The following is an 18,402-nucleotide window of genomic DNA, read 5'->3' on the forward strand; positions in this document are numbered from 1 at the left end:
CTGGGTTATGTAAGCACAGTGTACACAACAGAAAAGAACCAGACAAACCAGTCCATTTTACACACACACTGAGATCAGTGGCTGATAAGGCCAAGCCCCTGGGTGTTATTTTGTTGAGGGTCAGGTACCTGGTTTATAATAAAAAAAAAATATTCCTTTCAAAGCCAATGTAATGTTCTATTCGGTGAGCTTTTGAAGCCCTCACATTGTAGGTGGCTTTCAAAATGTTATGGTAGTACAAGACCTCTTTGTTAAACTCAAGTTAACTTGCAAATGTAAAACCACAATGAACTCGTCAGGAGTTCTTATTATCTAGCATCACTGTGAAAGTAGGGTGAGAACAGAGACATGTGATCCTGCCTTCACTCTGAGTAAAGAGCAAGGGGCATTGTGAGGTATGACAGCCCCAACTTGGGAAATACCTAGAAGGAGAATTAGCACGCTGAACGAGCGAGAGCCAAAAGGACATCAGCTGACATTTGCCTTTTAAAACCATCTTTTATATTTTGTGTGTGTGTGTGTGTGTGCGTTTAGGGCACGTATGCTACAGTGTTCAAGGGACGCAGCAAACTAACAGAGAACCTTGTGGCTCTGAAAGAGATCCGTCTGGAGCACGAAGAGGGAGCACCTTGCACAGCCATACGGGAAGGTAACACCTTCAGAGCACCAGAGTTCACATACCGTCATGGACCAGCCTACTGCCATCCATGCTTATCTTGGACAAGTCACTTTTGAGCAATCTGACACAAAGGCAAGGGCTAGTCAATGAAGCAGCTGTGTGTACTACACGTGCACTGGGTGGTTCCATGGCGTGAGAGCGTCATGGTGTTTTGAGAACTCACCTTTGACCTACAAGCAGCTCTGTACACACATCTAACCCTCCAAAAGTTGCGCTAATCAGAAGCACACCATCTCCTCCAAGGGAATGTAAAAGTGTAAATTACTCAGAAAAAAAATGTGATAGTCTCTGATTTTGCCTGTGAAACTGAAGGGAAGTGGAATTAGGTAGCATATCAAATGTACCAGATACTGTTCACCAACAGAGCCCTTAAATTCAAGTCTAGCTGTTTTTCTGTAGTTCTAAGCAGCACCAAATTTCACGATGTTACTTATTGGTAGCCGGCTGTTCAACCTAAATTGACGTAAAACTGTGGTAAGCAACGTTCTTTCGAACATCAGCCACCAGATATGCTAAATAATTATTCAGTTTTGCTAATATTGAGAACTCCAGTCTTGTTGTGAACACATGCAAAGGTGTGAATGCTAGCATGCTAATGAGTCTGTAGATACTGCCAAATATCTTCTAAGCTGCTTAGTTACAATAACTCCCTGGCTTCTCTGGTAGCAACAGGGGTTGTCTTCTGCTACACATTTTAAACTGCCCATTAGGTTGCCATTTAGTTCAAGAATTTATGAAGAAACAACAGACATTACATGGTCGTAGAGACTGGATGTTGACTGTAAGGGAGCCAATGTAATTCTGGTAGTTAATGTCAAAGTTGCCAGGTTGCAAAACCTTCTTGGCTCACCTGCAGATAGGCAGTTATTTTTACAGTGGCAATAGTGATTGACATTAGTTCTCTCCCAGCCTGCACATCAGCAAACTCCCAGGATGGTACGTGATTAGAGGGGCTGGGCATACTGTTGTTTGGATAACCCTCTTCAAAGGCAGGACCTGCTTGTGTGGTGGCAGCTGTCTGAAAGTTACTGGCGAGGGCTCAAAACACCCTTGAGCCACTCAAGCCAACACAATGTGGAACACTGTTGCCCCCTAGTGTGCCCAGAGAGAAAAGCAGGATTTGGGGGGAGCTTGACTGTGAAACGAGCCAAGAACTACAGGATAATTTAACAACAGTAGTGTGACTCTACATATTTCATGAGCCATTTCAAGTTAAGAAAAGGATTAAAAAAAAAAGATATTTTCAGATACAATTTTTTTTATTATCACACATCACACACATTATCCATTTTGTATCTACTGCAATACATAACAAATACTGTCATGTTTTTTTCATTTATTGATTGTCATACCTGTCAAAGTTACATGACCATAAGTAATTGGGATGTTTATGTCATGCCATGAAAATAACTGTGAAGTAATTATCTGAGTTTTGTCTTTTCCTAACCAGTTTCCCTGCTGAAGAACCTGAAGCACGCCAACATTGTGACACTGCACGACATAATCCACACAGAACGCTGTCTTACCTTAGTCTTTGAGTACCTGGTAAGCGTCTTAATACTTTGATGGGTTTGTGTTTAGAGGGCTTAAGTAGAGCACAGAGCTACTGTTAATATGAAAAATAAAGAAATACCACCAAAAATAATGAGTTCATAATTCACACTTAATACTAACTCACTCTGATAGAGGATTATACTGAGCTACTACATGTTCGAAATTACTTTGTGAAATTACAGAAAAACGTGCTTCTGTAGGAATTTTAAACCAAGATAATATGCTTGGAACAAGACTTTCCTTAGGAGTGACATGTCAGTTTTGTAGATTTCCGTTTGGCAGAATGGTACGCTTGTACAATGACTATCACCCTTTGCACTGTGAGATTTTTGTTTTTTTTTGGGATTGTGATGAGTGTTCACAGTGCTGAACATTCCTGTTTCTGCTGGTCCTCTACAGGACAGTGACTTGAAGCAGTACCTGGATAGCTGTGGGAACCTCATGAGCATGCATAATGTGAAGGTGAGCCGCGTTGGGTCAACAATCACCCAGCTCTTTTTTGTCATTGCTGTTTTAAAATTGCCTACAGTGTTGATCCAGAGTATACATCAGTGTGTGTCTGTGTGTCTGGGTTAACCTACAGATCTTCATGTACCAACTGCTCCGAGGCCTTGCTTACTGCCATAAGAGGAAAATACTGCACAGAGACCTGAAGCCTCAAAACTTGCTCATCAATGAGAAAGGAGAGTTAAAACTCGCTGACTTTGGTGAGAAGCATTTGAGATCACAGAAGCCAGAATTTTCAGCCTCCATGCTTGGGTCATGCATTTTTTCCCACACATTTACAGTTGTTATTTATGCTACTTCTAACAGGCAGACGTCGTCATTCCTTCTTAAAGCAGATTTTGTCCTCTAAAGAAATACACCATGTCTCTCTTTGGTGCTTTAGTTCACTCTGCATGTTTCTCAGGCAATTGTTCTGGCTTTGGTCACCAGGCAACAGATGGGTCTGAGTCCTTTTTCTCTGTCCCCCTCTCTCTGGCATTCTCAGGCTTGGCCAGGGCCCAATCAGTCCCGACCAAGACATACTCCAATGAAGTAGTGACACTTTGGTACCGGCCACCTGATGTTCTGCTGGGGTCTACAGAGTACTCCACTCCCATAGACATGTGGTGAGGGTCTGAGTGTCTGAGTGTGTTTGTGCCTGTGTGTGTGTATGTGTGTGAGAGAGTCTTGTCTGAGTGTGTTTGTGCCTGTGTGTGTGTGTGTGTGTGTGTGTGTGTGTGTTCTGTGAGTGAGTGAATCAGTTATTGTCTGAGCTGTTATTGTTCAGGTGAATTAAAGTTACAATTGTTTCAAGGTTTTAAAAATCAAGGTGAGCATGAACTGCATTTGCTTTTGATCCACAATGATGTTGATGCTCTGAAATACTGAATACTGAACTCTGAAAACAATAAAACAGCTGCTTATAGTACTGCCCCTGACAACAAAATGTTTGCAAAAATGAAACTGCATATAGATTGAAATCACTCAACACACATTATTTTCAGACAAATGCAGTACATACACACAGGTGTTGCTAGTTTTGACCAGTGGTCTGTGCTCAGGGGCGTTGGCTGCATCCAGTTTGAGATGGCCACCGGCCGGCCCATGTTTCCAGGCTCCACCGTCAAGGAGGAGCTGCATCTGGTTTTCCGAATGTTGGGTGAGCAGCACAGTGTGTGCCTAGGCAACGTTATCATCAATAACTGCATGTGGATAAGCTTTCATTCATTATAATCTGCGAGATGAGATCTCTCAACTCACAGGTGGTATGAGATGAAAAAGTGAACTGGGTTTACTCAAATCGTGTGCTACTGATTGAGGCTTAGTGTACTGGTCCATTTATCATGGCTGACTACGATAAATGTCTCAGATAAAAGTCTCCGATTTCATCACTCTCAGGAACCCCAACCGAGGATACCTGGGGGGGTATCACATGCGATGAGGAGTTCCGGTCCTACCTCTTCCCTCAGTACAGGCTCCAGCCTCTAATCAATCACGTCCCCAGGTAAACCACTCAAACACCAAGCAGCTCTGAAAGACACTTTTAGGCACAACAAACACCAACACATGCCTGACATGTCTGTGATAACCTATTTCTCCTGTATTGTCCCTCTACTTTTATTTTTAGATTGGACACTGAAGGGATTGACCTGCTCTCAGCGTTACTTATGGTGAGAGTCTTCAGAGAGCCAAGCCATTACTTCATTACTTATTACTCATCAAAGCCACCTGATTACAATACTTGACACAATGTCAATCATGTATAATGTACAGTATATTACTTTTACACTATTTCCAATTGTACATTTTATGGATTCATGTACGACACTATAATTCTGTTGGATTATTACCATTGGGAGCATATGAGCCACAAAACCCACACCACTCTGTGTTATTATTATGATGAAAACTGAAAAAAAAAACAGAAAAGAAAAACAAACAAAAAAACAGGAAGTCTCAGCTAAAATGGCATTCATAGATTCCTAAGGACACAAAGGTGGCACTGCATGTTTTTAGAAGCGAGGGTTACTGAAAGACTTAGCCTCCGATTAGTACATTAGTCGTTGGCTGAGTTCTTTCAGCTCTGGACACAATTAGATTTCCGACCAGCTCCCAGTCATACAAAAGGGCAAAACCTCCCATCTCTGTGTGTGGTGAACATGAGTGGAAAAGCTGGCAAAAAGGATTTGACCCTGTTGTGAGTGCATCTATCTGTCTGTGTGTGTGTGTGTGTGTGTGTGTGTGTGTGTGTGTGTGTGCGCATGTATATGTGGACTGGCAAAGTCCTTATACCTGCAATTCAGGCAATCATTAATTGGTACACCCACTTTGACATATTAATGTCACATATTCATCCAAAAGAAGTGACCAAAAATTTCTCAATGGAGACAGAAAAGGTGACATTGTAATTGCTGGCCCAAATCATAATGTTGAGGAATTGGAATATTAGTGAAAAAGGTATTCATTCTCTAACTCTCTGATCAACTGGGTCTCTGCAGAGGTGTATCTAAATCACAGCCATGAATATCTTATAGCTTACATTTTGAGAACATGCAGGTGTGTTCAGCATGTCTGTTCTGGTATAAATGTGTATGTTGTTATGCCCATTGTTGTGCCATCCTTTCCCCCTAGTATGAGTCACGGAGCCGCATGTCTGCTGAGGCCTCCCTAAGTCATCCCTACTTCAAATCTCTGGGGGAAAACATCCTGACCCTACCTGACAGTGAGTCTGCTGGTGTAATCCATCACTTCTGCCAAGGCAGATGGTCTAACACAAGGGAGTCGGCTTACTTGTTGGCTTATTTATTTGGTTTTTGGAAATGTCTCGTTTTCTTTTAGAGAGAGAAAAAAAAACACCAAATTGTGGATCATTTTGAGAAATGCGCCTCGAGAGAAACCACTTCTTATTCCACGTCCTCCCTCTCTGTTTCTCTTTCTCTCCAGCATCCTCCGTGTTCTCCCTCAAAGAGGTGCAGTTACAAAGGGATCCTGGACACAGGACCTCAGTGTTTCCGCAAACAGGTACAGCGATGTCTCCCCCCCTCCCTCTACCACTACAGGCTCTTTCGAAAGAACAGTTACCAAAAACAATATCACTCAACAATCGTTCTCAGGGAACTGAACTCCACAAAAGATTCTTTCTCAGTAGTAATGTGATTTCCGGTTCGGTTTGGCAAACCAGGTGGTCTAATCCTTAAGAACTAACCCAACAGAGTCGGACACCGAGACACGTTGGGGGCGAGGGGGACATGAACATACCTGTCAAGTCTTACATTTTTATCCGTGAGAGAAATTTCAACATTTCTCATGTCTCACTTACGTGACACTGAATCTCACAGATCAAACTAAATCAGACGGATATTCACACTCCATAGAATAGAATAACAAATACAAGTCCAATAGACTGCTGCGCAGTGCAAGTGAGAGATTGTCTTGTTCACACTGTGCAACATCTGCGTCACAGTACTAGTCAATGATGTTACAATATTCAATGCGTCAGCACCTTCATCACTGAACAACTTCTTATCACTATGGGGTGAACACAGACATGCTCACGGATTTCAATCATGTTAACTTGACAGATCGGCATGGTTATGGAATAAACTATGTTCGTCTGCCCACCAAAAACACTATTTTTACCTTCATGTAGTCTACAATAGTCCTTCCAACTATATGCCATTATAAAATACAAATTCATAGCTCATCTAGGGTCACATCACTAAGCTGATTAATTATTATTGCTAGTTTGTGGCATATATACAAATAACTAATGACAAATGTCTACAGCTTTCCACAGTACAGCAGAATCTGCTATGCACTGAATTATCATAATGGCTTATGGGATTGGTTGATTTTATGTCCGTGTCTATCTGACTCAAACTGCCGAGAACCGCATGATTCAATTCGGCAAGTGAGTAGCCTATTGTGATCAAGTTACTAACTCAATAGTCGGTCTCCTCATGCCATTTATTTATAGTGTGCATTGCATTCTTAAATAACATTTTACTTACACAAAAGACTACAAAGTGGATGGGACTTAGTCTATCGCTAATCAGTAGGCTACAGCCTTTTATGAGCAGAATCTTTTCGATGCACTAAAACATCACAATGGCTTATGGGATTGGCTCAAAACCTGCCAGTACCAGCATTTATTTCCACAAGTGAGCCACTACCACCAGTCTGCGAGTCACTATGGAATCGCTCTTGTGGAAGCTTTTGACCTGACAATAGCTCAGGCTATGTATTTGCGCCGTGCTAGGATAGACTAGGATTCGACTAGCTCAGTGAAAAAAAACTGTTTAATCATTAAGGTTTTCGGTCCATCCGTGAACACTACTTCTCAGATGTAACTTGGCCCCAAAGAATCAGGGGTTTCATCTTAAACACAGGTGTTGAAAAATGGCTACAACTGATCTTAGCTAAAGTTCAATCTTCTAACAGTCTATTTGTATGTTTGATGTCGTTTACCTTCAGGGCGAGGCAAGAACCGCAGACAGAGCATATTCTGAATCCTTGGAGGACAAGCACCTTGAAGAAATGGATATTCATTTGAAATAAATGAAGTGGGCACTTGGGATGAAACAAATGCTCTTACAGCATTCTGTTCTCCTTCAAAGCTAAGGGTAAAACAAGTGCTGTCGGAATAAAAAAATATATATATTGTTCAACACTTCAGGATAGTAGTTGGAAAATCACAGCTGAGGTCGCGCACTTATGATGACTAATGTTTTTGCTTTTTACCTTGGATCCTTGAAACCTGGTTTTCCACCTAATGCCATTTGAGGTCATTCCTTTGCTCTCTGGCTACACTGACTTCATTCTTTCCTCTTTCCTGTGCCCTGATGGTGACACCGGTGAAGTCATAAGTTGTTAGATTTGTGATGGGTAGTTCGGTCAACATGAATGACTTTTCTGTACACTCACACTCCGCCTCTCGGTGATGTAAGTCACCAGTATCTGGGTGTGAGCACTTAAAGAAGCATGTTTCTATTTCCATATTTTCATATGAGCTCATAACGTGGGGTATATTTTGTCAACTTCTGTTTGTGAAAGTATTATTTGCCTATGCCAACGAAGCAGTATTTCAAGACTCCTGATATCATTTAAAGGTGGAGATTTGTTATATCTTACACACTGCACTCCAAAGGTTAGTTTAGGTTTTATTTTTCCTAGTCACAAAATGGTGGTGAGCAATCCTTTCTGAACTGACAAGGGTACTTGCACATGCCCAAGGTGATTATTTCAGTAGCTTCCTGACTTAACTTGCACATTACAGGGACTATGGGACATGCATGTCCAGGGACTATGGGACATGCATTCCTCAGTCCCATCCTCCTTCTAGCGGCAGTCCCAGAGTTCCTTTGTAGGCCATAATGTTTAGTAATTTTAAGACCCAAACAGAAATCATCTCACAGTTTATTCAAGAATTTAAGTGAGTAATACATGTACTGACTGCAAACCCCCGCCAGGGGGCAAAAGCATAACTGTAAGAGAGCGAGAGAGAGAGAGATTTTCTGTAAAATTTATTTATATATATATATTCTATAATTCAACTATATTTTAGCATCACTGGCACAGAGATACTACTGTATGTGTTTTGTTGTGGTAAATGAAGATATTTTAAATACTTTCTCAGAAAAAAAATGAATATGTATTTTAACAGATGTTATCTTTATTCTCAGTGAAATTATGCCAGACAAAAGAGAAGACTGTATTAAATGACACTAGATGATGTGTAATATATATAATTGGCCTATGCTTAGATTTTTTTGTATAGAAATGTGATGTTTAATATTTTGTGTGGTTTGTCTACATGACAATACTGAAGATGAATGTATTGTGACTGCTGAAAAGCCCAAAGTGATTGAATAACAAATAATTAAATAAAAACAAGTCTCTATTGCACCTGTTTTTACATCTCTTATTTGTAAAGCAGGGGTTAGACAACTTTTGTGTAACTCATTTCATGCTGTCTGCTTTATTATTATTATTAGCAGTAGTAGTGGTAGTAGTAGTACTTGTAGCGGTAGTAGATATTGTTGTTGTAGGTTTTTGTGTGTGTGTGAAATCTGTAATTACGATGATGATCCAGATAAGTAATTGAAGGTAACTGTATGAATGATTGTATTACACTGGGCATATGGCATTAGGCATATGGCTCCGTATGGCATATTGTTATCCCAACCATCCCCTCTTTCCCATTAGGTTACACTGTGTGCCGTATGTGGAACATGAGTGTAGCTTCTGTACTTTTGACCAGTGTAGCTTTGTAACTCTATAAGATAGAGTTTTCAGAGTTTTCAAGAGAGATTTCAAACGTACATACCAGTATTTTTTAAATTTCAATATTTAAGGGCAGCGTCTTTGCCGATACTTGCATTTTAAGATTAACTACATTACTTACTGTAAAACCTAAATAAATTCCAATGGCAAAACACACCCCTACACACACCCAGCCTCTCCAGGAGATACTGTGGCCCAGCGGACATGGAGCTGGGTTTGATGCTACGGGGCATAGGGTGGAGCTTCACATGTTCACGCCCAAAGACACAAGCAGGTGGAACTGTTCATGGCGACACTGGCCCTTTGATGGGAATCTCTGAAATGTGATTAGCACACCGTCACAAGTGTAAGGACACAAAAACAACACCAGACCAATAAATACCATGGCGCAAGCGGTATTGTAGGCTACTTTTCAGAAGAATATTAAAAACAATTAGTAGGTATCAGTAGGTTATGTTGAGACCTAGCCTACCCCAAGTCTATTCCCTTAAAGTATACAGAAACATAGGCCTAACTTAAAATCACTTACAAAGTATCCAGAAACAACTGGTCTAACTAAAAATCCTTAAAAAAATACATGAAGGTTTACTTCAAATAAATATTTCAATCTAATAAATGTAGAGTATATTTTGCACACTTACTGAGTACTAACTGCTAAGTACATTTTCCACAAGGTTTGGCTGTGACTTAGCCAATGTTGTAGCCTACTTGGTCTTGACCCAGTTGACTAGCTCTCAGTAGTCTACTTACTTTTCAGAGAAGCTTATTACTGATTTCGTAGTTTCAGGACTCTCTGAACGAAATCATCTCAGTTTGTAGCACTTGAATTTAAGTGTGTAGACATGACTGTAGAGGATGAATATTCCGGTGGATCTCCGCCCAGAGAAACACAAACATCAGGAAACGCTGTAACACCGGGAGAAGAGAAAGGGAGGGCCTATCACCCCATCACCTAAACTGCCAATAGTCGCGCATCTCTACAGTAGCCTATGGAAACTTCAGACGCTTATCTCAAGAAGCCAAACTGGATCGGTGTAACAGCGCAAATATTACCCAGACTCTAAAGTCTGAGACACCACCGCCACAATAACCACGATGAAAATCGAATGACTGGGGACACAATTTTGAACTTTAAAACAAAGTTTTACAACAATGAAGTTCGTGGACTCAAGGGTATGGGGTCTATTCAAAAGCAACTGGCAACATACTCTAACTTACTGGAGTGTCTTCTTCAGTTTTGGGTTGTGCGTGGCATTCCTAGGTCCGACCATTCTGGACCTGCGCTGTCAAACGCAATCAAGCCTGCAGGAGATTACCTGGGTTTTCTTTTCCCAGCAGTTATTTCTTTTTCTTGGCAGCTCCATCGGTGGCCTCTTCAGTAAATCGTGAGTACAGCTATTAAATGCTTTCTCGTTAGTTTTCTGAAACATGTCACTGAAATTACTGGAGATTAGGCTGGAAGCGCAAGCGCCATAATGATAATTGGTGTATTGGTGAGTTGGCTGTCAGTTTGCCTGCCGGTATTGTGTGTGTGGCCAATTTAGAATTCACATCCATGCGCTCTGACATCAAACATTACCTCCAGACTGCACTATTCCCTTAATTCATCTGAATCTTCTCTGAGGTATACTGTGGCATCAAACGGAAATGAGGTCTGGATATAAAAAGAACCTCTTCGACTTCTTCTCTCCACGTATTTTGCTCCCCTGGAGAAAATGTCATTGTTTTAGTGTGTACATTTTTAATTTGTTTGTTTTAATGTGTTTTTATTTTGCAGCTTCCGAAATGATCCGGATGTTTACAGTCAAAATCCAAATGTGTTTGGTTTAATATCAGGAGGTCACGTGCTCATTAAGGCCCCATTGATGAACACACACACGCTTTCCAATCACTATTGAGTTGTCTCTTCTGTCCGGAGGCTTCTTAGACAGATGATGTGTTTTTGTGCCTCTCAGAGGGGCATTCATATTTCGCAGACTTAACATCACCTTGTTTTTGGAGCTCATTAGTTTGATTTGGAATATCAGACTTGGATATCTGTTTTTAATTTTGAAGATATTGTGCCAGGACAAGTAAAACACCTTCCTGAGGAACACCAATTCCTCACATTTTCCTGTCTGTATTCAAGTGTGCGTTCACTTAATCTTAACTTTCTTAATCTTTTAAAAACCATGCTAATACAGTCATTTATTTTTGTTAAACTTTTAACATGTCAACAGTTAGTCAGATACTTTCTGGCCGTGACTATAAAAGTAAACTCTGCCTATCTCTATTTCACTCTGTCCTTCTCTGACCTGTTGTTATCTGTAAGCATGCTGATATTTGGATTTTCTTTCCAAAAATGTGTCACTCAGTGTTTGCTCTACCTGCTCACTTGAGACTCAAATCAACAACCCCTCTGATAAAGAATGAGGTGGTTCATTCCAGAGGTCTCAACAAGGGCAGGATAACATTCACAAAAGTAGTGAGGGAGTGTTTTAGGTGCTAGGCTTTTTTTTTATGAAGAATTTTCTCCTCAAAAGAAATGAGTAAGAATGCTTCATATCTAGGCGATGAGTGGTTGCTAATCTTATTTGACACAAATTCACCATTTCAAAAATACATGGCACAGTTAGTCACATACTGTGAGGATGTCTCTGACTTACTGATTGCTCCTGTTGTTTTCCCTGGTGCTGATAAGCCTTTAACAGTTCTGTTTTACTGACCCCACAAGCACCTTGTTTACTAGTGCACCCATTTTGTCTTTTGAAGAGTGGACCTGACTTTATTTCTTGTCCCCAGACTAAAATGCTCGTTGTCAGCATTGGCCGTCTCCACCCTGGTCATCTCGGTCGTCTTCGCCATGATTCCCCTCTGTCACAGGGTGATGGCACTGGCCGTAGCCATGGCAGTGGCTGGACTGGCCATGGGTATCATCGACACAATAGCCAACCTTCAGCTGGTTAAACTGTACCAGAAAGATTCTACCATATTCCTTCAGGTCAGCAGGCCTTCCTCTGATCTCCTCTGTTCTTTTGTGAGGGTGATTTTCCAGCTTTGGAGTGTCAGAAACCCTGAATTGGAGTATAGCACTTTTGAAACCTTTCAGAGCTTACTGACCAAAAAAGTCAATGACTTTAAATTCCTTGAAGATACTGTTAGTTGTCTTGCTTACAACTGCCGGACTTGGCCACCATGGGAATCCACTCCTCTTTAATGTGTCACATATGCAAAATAACAGATGCCTTTCTCCTCAGAATTTTCTGAGTGTTTCTTCTAACTAGATGTTGTTCCCATTGTAATTGCTGATTACAGACCCTAGGAGAGTCCCAGCAATGAATTTGTGTTGTCAAAGGGTTCATTTTCACTTTGTAATAGTTGTATCATAATGTAAAGCCAGCTTGCTAAAGAGGCCGCAATAGTAAGTTTGTCCCCTGAATCTTCCTGCAGGTACTTCACTTCTTTGTTGGGCTGGGGGCATTGGTGAGCCCCCTGATTGCTGACCCATTCTTGTCAGAGACGCCCTGTGTGCTGGCCAATCAGACCAACAGATCCACCACAATGCGCCACATCAGGAACACGCTAGGCGGTCTCCCTACCCATAACGTGTCCCACTACCCATTCCACACTGAGGGGGAGGTGGTTACCAACATCTCCTATGCTTTCTGGATAATGGCACTGATCAATGTGAGATCCATTTTTTTTTTCCATTTGTCTTTTTCTTCAATTAGATGGAAAACGTTTGAGATTAGAGAACATTCTTCACATTCAATAATGGAACCTGTTAATGTCCCTGTCTGACTATTTAACCTGAATACACCTATCTTGGCGATATAATTATTTGAATAACAGAACAAGTCAGCAGTTGTGTGCTGGCTGGAAGTCTCATAACAGCTGTGTATGACCCATGATAAGGATGATGATGCTGTTTCTATTTGCATAGTGAAACAATGTGCATATCTCTTTCCATGCTGAGTTACAAGGTTCAGACCTTACAGTTAGGCCTATTTCCTAGTTAGCTCGACTGTTTTCTAGTCTTTTTTTAAGGTGATTTGATGGCAATGATATATTTTGCACCTCTGCTTGGGCTTGTGGAGCACATGCTTCAGTATTTTTAATGTTTCTTTTATAATTTTGAAGGTTTCTTTTTCATGACTTTAATATTACTTGCGATACCATTCTCTGGAGTATATATTTTAGTCAAAAGAGCCTAGAACTTCAATAAATAGACTCACCAGTGGTACAAGTCACTGTCAATGACTATTTTAGGTTGTAAACCTGATTAGAAAACCAGAGCAGCACAGTTTGATGGTTGCAATGAGATGTATCTTTTATGTGGGCCATTAAATCACTATGGTGTCAAATCACCTAATGGGCTATCATTTGTGCTTTATCATTTTTTCCCCTGTTTGGAAACAGAAGACCCATTTGTTGACACCTGTGTTGATAACATATCAGTTCTAGATGTTTGCAGCAGGACTACCTCATGCCCTCATGAACAGCTAGGACCTTCAAACTTGAAAACCCTCAAACATTCTTTGCTTTGGATTCCAAGGAATACACGCTTATCTTTATCCCAGACGTGGCCTTTCATTACCTTGGACCCACAGACATTTACATTATATTTACATTTAGTCATTTAGCAGACGCTTTTGTCCAAAGCGACCTACAAGGGAGAGAACAGTCAAGCTATGAGCAATAGAGACCTAGTGTAACAATAAATACTATTTTACATAAGAAATAGAAAGAAAGTGCAGGAATGTAACTGCTGTAAGTGCAAGTTAAGTACTAGTAGAAGTACAAGTTAGGAAGGGTGGTGCTCTCTGAAGAGTTGGGTCTTCAAGAGCTTCTTAAAGGTAGAGAGGGACGCCCCTGCTCTGGTAGTGCTAGGCAGCTCGTTCCACCAATGTAGAACTACGAATAAGAATAGTCTAGATTGCCATACTTGCACAGTGCTAAACGACGCTGCTTAGACGAGCATCCTGGGGGTAACATTTGCCCTTACAAGAGCATTTAAGTAGATGGGAGCAGAACCAGCAATCACTCTGTAGGCAAGCATAAGTGACTTGAACTTGACAATCCTCCCGTGTTTCTCTGTATATCCACTGTTCCAAAGCTGAGCACTCACACCCATAACTATGCCTCTCTCCTCTAGCTACCTGTTCCGATGGGTGTGTTAATACTCATGTACAAAGAGAGGATGCTGGGCTGTGGCAACGGTGCCAGGACCCGTCTGCTGGAGAAAGACAAGCTGGACATGAGGGTCCGGGGGTCGACTGCCTCAACAGCCTCCGCATCCCAAAGCAACATGGGTAATGGCTCAAATAGCATCGATTGCTGTCATTTCACAGTGCTAAATCATAGGGATAGAACAACCGGGTCACTCTAGATAGAGCTGGGGGGAAATAAGGCACAAATTAGCATTGTGTATCACATAATAATTATCCTTAATAATTAAGCTTAAATATTAAGCTTATAATTAGCCTTAATCATCAAATTTGACCTCTTGTGAACTACTGTCCGCTTTTGGGTGTTTTGGTTTGTGTGTCCCCAGTATCACATGTCTGGTAATCCAGTTTTACATTCATACAAGTCCTACTTCAATGTAGATTTATTGCTGTTCGGGGGTTTCTTTGTTTGTTTGTGTGTGTCTGTGTGTGTTTGTGTGAGTGAATAAGTCTGAGAAATGGTTGGCATGTGTATTTGAGACAGAATGTCATTTTACAAGTTCAGTAATGTAATAATACAAATTGTAATGTAGATTACCGGAGTCTGTTTAGCTGTTGTCGTTATGGAGACCAAAGTGGACAGCCACTGGGATTTGTTGGCATCCATGTCCTGGGAGGACTAGTGCTATTCTTCTCTGATGGCATTGTGGTGAGTGATGGCGTATTACTAATTGAGGCATCTAGGATGGAATGTTTTTGTTATATTGTCACAACGGAATTGAAAACTGTGCTGAAACTAAATACAAATTAACCTTTTGAGTACTTACTCCTGGTCATATTTTAAAGCATCCTCAAGCTGCCACAAAATGCACACACATAAAAAAGACCTTAAATGCTACGAAGTGACTATTGCTAACGATCTGTTATCTGATATTATTATTATTATTATTATTAATAATAATAAAAAGAATATATTGTTGTTTATTATTATTATTATTATTGTTATTATCAATAATTGAAGAATGAATGACTACATGGATGAATGGATGGAAGATACTGATGGGTTTGACTGTACATAGGCTTCAGAGACTATCAGTGCTGAAGACAGTGACTGTGTTTCCAACAGGGTGCCTATGAGGGGTTTGTGTACTCGTACGCTGTGGCTGAGCCTCTGTCTATGCCCCATAAAACGGCCGGTTATCTGACCAGTGTCTTCTGGGCAGCCATCACAGTGGGCCGACTGGCATCCATACCAATGACCTACTACTTCAAACCCAGCCGCCAACTCACTGTCAACCAGGTAGGTCCTTGATGTACATACACAAACAGACTGCACATACTGTACACTGCACACAGTCCCATCTTCAACATCTTCCAACAGCAGTAGACACTGTGGGGGGGGGGGGGGGGGGGAGAACATGTTCCCACTAGCACACGCTCGTGCAGTAGGATTTAAAGCCACTTTGATCACTATTTTTATATTTTTTTCTTCTACTGGAACATGGCACTTCTGCTCTTTTTCAGTCAATCAGTCTAATATTACACTAAATACACCGTTTCCTGCCAGTAGCAGATCATCTGTTCCTTAAAGGTGTCCCCATAAATTAATTTCCAGTGTTTTCTTGTCGATACCACTAAAAACAAACATCCCTAGACCAGATCCTGCTGTGGTATATGGTGGATTAGTGTGTTTGATGTGGGTGTGTCTGAGTCTTAACATGCATTGGTGTGCCAAGGTCTCGTGGCTGACAGCTGGCACACGGTAGCATGGGCACGGCTGCAGGGGCACGGCTCCTCAGGCCCAGCAGCATTGCACAGCACTGACGCATCGCTTTAAAAGGATCTTCTATAGTAGAAGAGAATCACTTCTGACGCAGTCAGTTGCATCATTGTCATGGTACTGCACCGGTCTACTCACATACCAGAGGGGCCCATCCCTCTTCCAGATGCCTACAAGATGAATGGGATTCCCTTTGTCCCATTATCCAAATTCAAAGCTCTCTACGACAACTTGGTCTTCCTTTCTTCTTTCTCTGCCCATGTTTTCTCTGTCTGTTCATTTTGTTACCCTCTCCATTTCTTCCCAGGTGGGAGTGATATTCACCTTGTTGATGCTACTCATGCTGTACTCCAGTGCTGCATTCCTGTTTGTGGGGACTCTGGCTCTGGGACTCTGTATCAGCAGTGTCTATCCTTGCATGCTGGCCTACACTGAGGACATGCTGAACTACAAAGGTATTGCCTCTAAAAGCATTCCACACATTTAGCTTAGTGCTTCTGTTAGGTAAAATTGGTAGTTGGACTTATACCTGTAGCAGTGCAAGCAGTAGCTCCATGCTTCCCGGCCATGCCAGTTTACTCCACGGGGAATGACAATAGCTGCCACAGATGTCCTTGTTTCTCTGATAAATCCGTGGTGGTGGTGGTGCAACCGTAAGACAGCATCTGTCAGCAGCTGTGAAGTTCATGACTGTCCTCTGTTAATATTTGTATTACTCCTCTGGTTATTTTAGAGAGCCTTCCTTGACTAATGCAAGGTCTCTCATTTGTCACGATATCCTATCGTAAAGGTTGTGCCACCACCGTACTTGTGACCAGTGCCAGCATGGGTGAGATGCTTCTCCAGTTGCTTGTGGGATCTGTAAGTAACCATTGAGCCCTTCTCATGTGTAGAAAGCCTATGCCATAGTCAGTGCCTGTGGTCATATTCTCCATCACCTCACCACCCAGAGGCTTTTTGAGAAATGTCATGCACGACTAAATACCGTGCTGTTCCCTCTCCAGGTCATGCACAGTAAGGGCAGCTACAGCTTCATGGTGTGTGGAGTCATCTTCAGCTTCCTGGGCCTCTGCTCCTTCCTCGCTTTCCTGTTCTGCTGGCGGGTTTACAGGTCCCAGTCGTCAGGTACCCCACCACTCTCTAGGATAACCACTCCTTTAGGAGTCTAAATAAGATGATGTCGAGGGGAAGCCTCCACAGGCCTTCAAAGCCAAATTGATGTTTTATACGAGTGCAGTGACGTATTGAGACATGAGCTATCCGTGTTTATGATAGAACCGAAGAAGAGCTGCAAAAGAGGACGAATGACAACACCCAAATAAATGTGTCAACAGTCTGGGAGAGCTCAGGATTTCATTAGCTTGGAACAATTTATTGGAAATAAATAAAAATAATAAATAGTAATAGAAATAGAAAAACGACTGTAGCTGTTTTTGTTAGCATTCTCATGTCTGCCCGCATTCGTGTTAAAGTGAAATGGTTGAAGGGACAGAAGGCCTGTGATTTGCCTCTGACGGTCCTCAGAAGCTGGAACTTTACTGTGTGGCAGGAGTTCACTATTTATGTAACTTTAGGTGTGTGTGTTTAGATTTTAAGAGCCAGATTAGATCTTAGTCCTGTTTAAGACCTCAGTCCCTGCTTCATTGTGTGTGTGTGTGTGTGTGTGTGTGTGTGTGTGCGTGTGTGTGTGTGTGTGCGTGCGTGTGTGTGTGTGTGTGTGTGTGTGTGTGTGTGTGTGTGTGTGTGTGTGTGTGTGTGTTTCACAGGTGACGCTGAGAAGAACACAATGGCAGAGAAGGCCGACGTTGGCTGAGGTGGAGGTGTGGCACAGTGGTATGGTACAAGGAGAGGCAAGGGAGGGATGGTGAAAAGAAGAGAACAAGAGAGAAACGGCAAGCTGCTGGCGGCGGGGCTCGTCCTTCAATTCGCTGTGAAATCAAAATTGCACTCAATCAACGATAAAAGATGTAAATAATTACCAAATCTTTTTTTTTTCCTCCACCACCTAGTGAAAGGAGTGAACTGAAACTGTAAATTGTTTTACATATGATGTCACGAATGAATCCATTTATTTTTGTACAAATAACAAAAATACAACTCAAGCAAATTGCTTTCTGTATTGTTTCTTTTTTCTGGTTGTGGATAGTTTGAGGGTCAGTGGTATTCTTTGCCCTCGATGACCCAGCATTGACATAATTGACACGAAACATTTCCACTACCCCTGACATAAGATAACATTATGTCAGTTCATTATTTGTAGCAGGGTAGGGCCCAGGGTATAGCCATTGAAATAACATTTCTGGATGGGCAGGTTTACATAAGTATCTAGGTTGAGAAACCAAATTATGCCTTTGATCCAGTCAGATCAGGTGATACAAGGCTGTCATTTTGCCTTTTAATATCCAAGATGTGTGCAGTTTGTTACACTTTCCAAATACCCATGGCTGTAAAACTTTGCCATTTTCTAAACATCT

At 41.6% G+C, this 18,402-nt stretch overlaps 2 protein-coding genes across 3 annotated transcripts in view; both read left to right on the forward strand.

Moving 5' to 3' along the window:
- cdk18 (cyclin dependent kinase 18) overlaps positions 1–8,623 on the forward strand; it is a 35,531-nt gene extending 26,908 nt beyond the window's left edge. For both annotated transcript variants that reach the window (XM_031568206.2, XM_031568207.2), the window contains exons 6-16: positions 535–649; positions 2,130–2,224; positions 2,633–2,695; positions 2,817–2,940; positions 3,225–3,345; positions 3,781–3,878; positions 4,118–4,223; positions 4,347–4,389; positions 5,351–5,441; positions 5,663–5,740; positions 7,193–8,623. In XM_031568206.2, coding sequence (XP_031424066.1) covers positions 535–649; positions 2,130–2,224; positions 2,633–2,695; positions 2,817–2,940; positions 3,225–3,345; positions 3,781–3,878; positions 4,118–4,223; positions 4,347–4,389; positions 5,351–5,441; positions 5,663–5,740; positions 7,193–7,227 — 969 coding nt within the window. In that variant the 3' untranslated portion in view covers positions 7,228–8,623. The remainder of the gene's footprint in view (positions 1–534; positions 650–2,129; positions 2,225–2,632; positions 2,696–2,816; positions 2,941–3,224; positions 3,346–3,780; positions 3,879–4,117; positions 4,224–4,346; positions 4,390–5,350; positions 5,442–5,662; positions 5,741–7,192) is intronic.
- A 1,324-nt stretch (positions 8,624–9,947) lies between these two features.
- mfsd4aa (major facilitator superfamily domain containing 4Aa) lies at positions 9,948–18,029 on the forward strand. The gene is made up of 10 exons (XM_012822561.3): positions 9,948–10,386; positions 11,783–11,981; positions 12,431–12,667; positions 14,136–14,292; positions 14,742–14,857; positions 15,275–15,448; positions 16,236–16,383; positions 16,719–16,789; positions 16,933–17,053; positions 17,695–18,029. Exons 1-10 carry the CDS (start codon positions 10,154–10,156, stop codon positions 17,739–17,741), a joined length of 1,503 nt encoding a protein of 500 aa, XP_012678015.2. The 5' UTR covers positions 9,948–10,153; the 3' UTR covers positions 17,742–18,029.
- The last annotated feature ends 373 nt before the right edge of the window (positions 18,030–18,402 follow it).

Source organism: Clupea harengus, chromosome 5 (assembly GCF_900700415.2).
Source record: "Clupea harengus chromosome 5, Ch_v2.0.2, whole genome shotgun sequence".
In the NCBI taxonomy this organism is placed as follows: Eukaryota; Metazoa; Chordata; class Actinopteri; order Clupeiformes; family Clupeidae; genus Clupea; species Clupea harengus.

Coding starts and splice junctions, on each gene's coding strand:
- mfsd4aa (XM_012822561.3), top strand. CDS start 10,154: ATGAAGTTCGTGGACTCAAGGGTATGGGGTCTATTCAAAAGCAACTGG. Junction 10,387..11,782: donor GGTGGCCTCTTCAGTAAATC/GTGAGTACAGCT, acceptor TCTTGTCCCCAG/ACTAAAATGCTCGTTGTCAG. Junction 12,668..14,135: donor GGATAATGGCACTGATCAAT/GTGAGATCCATT, acceptor TCTCTCCTCTAG/CTACCTGTTCCGATGGGTGT.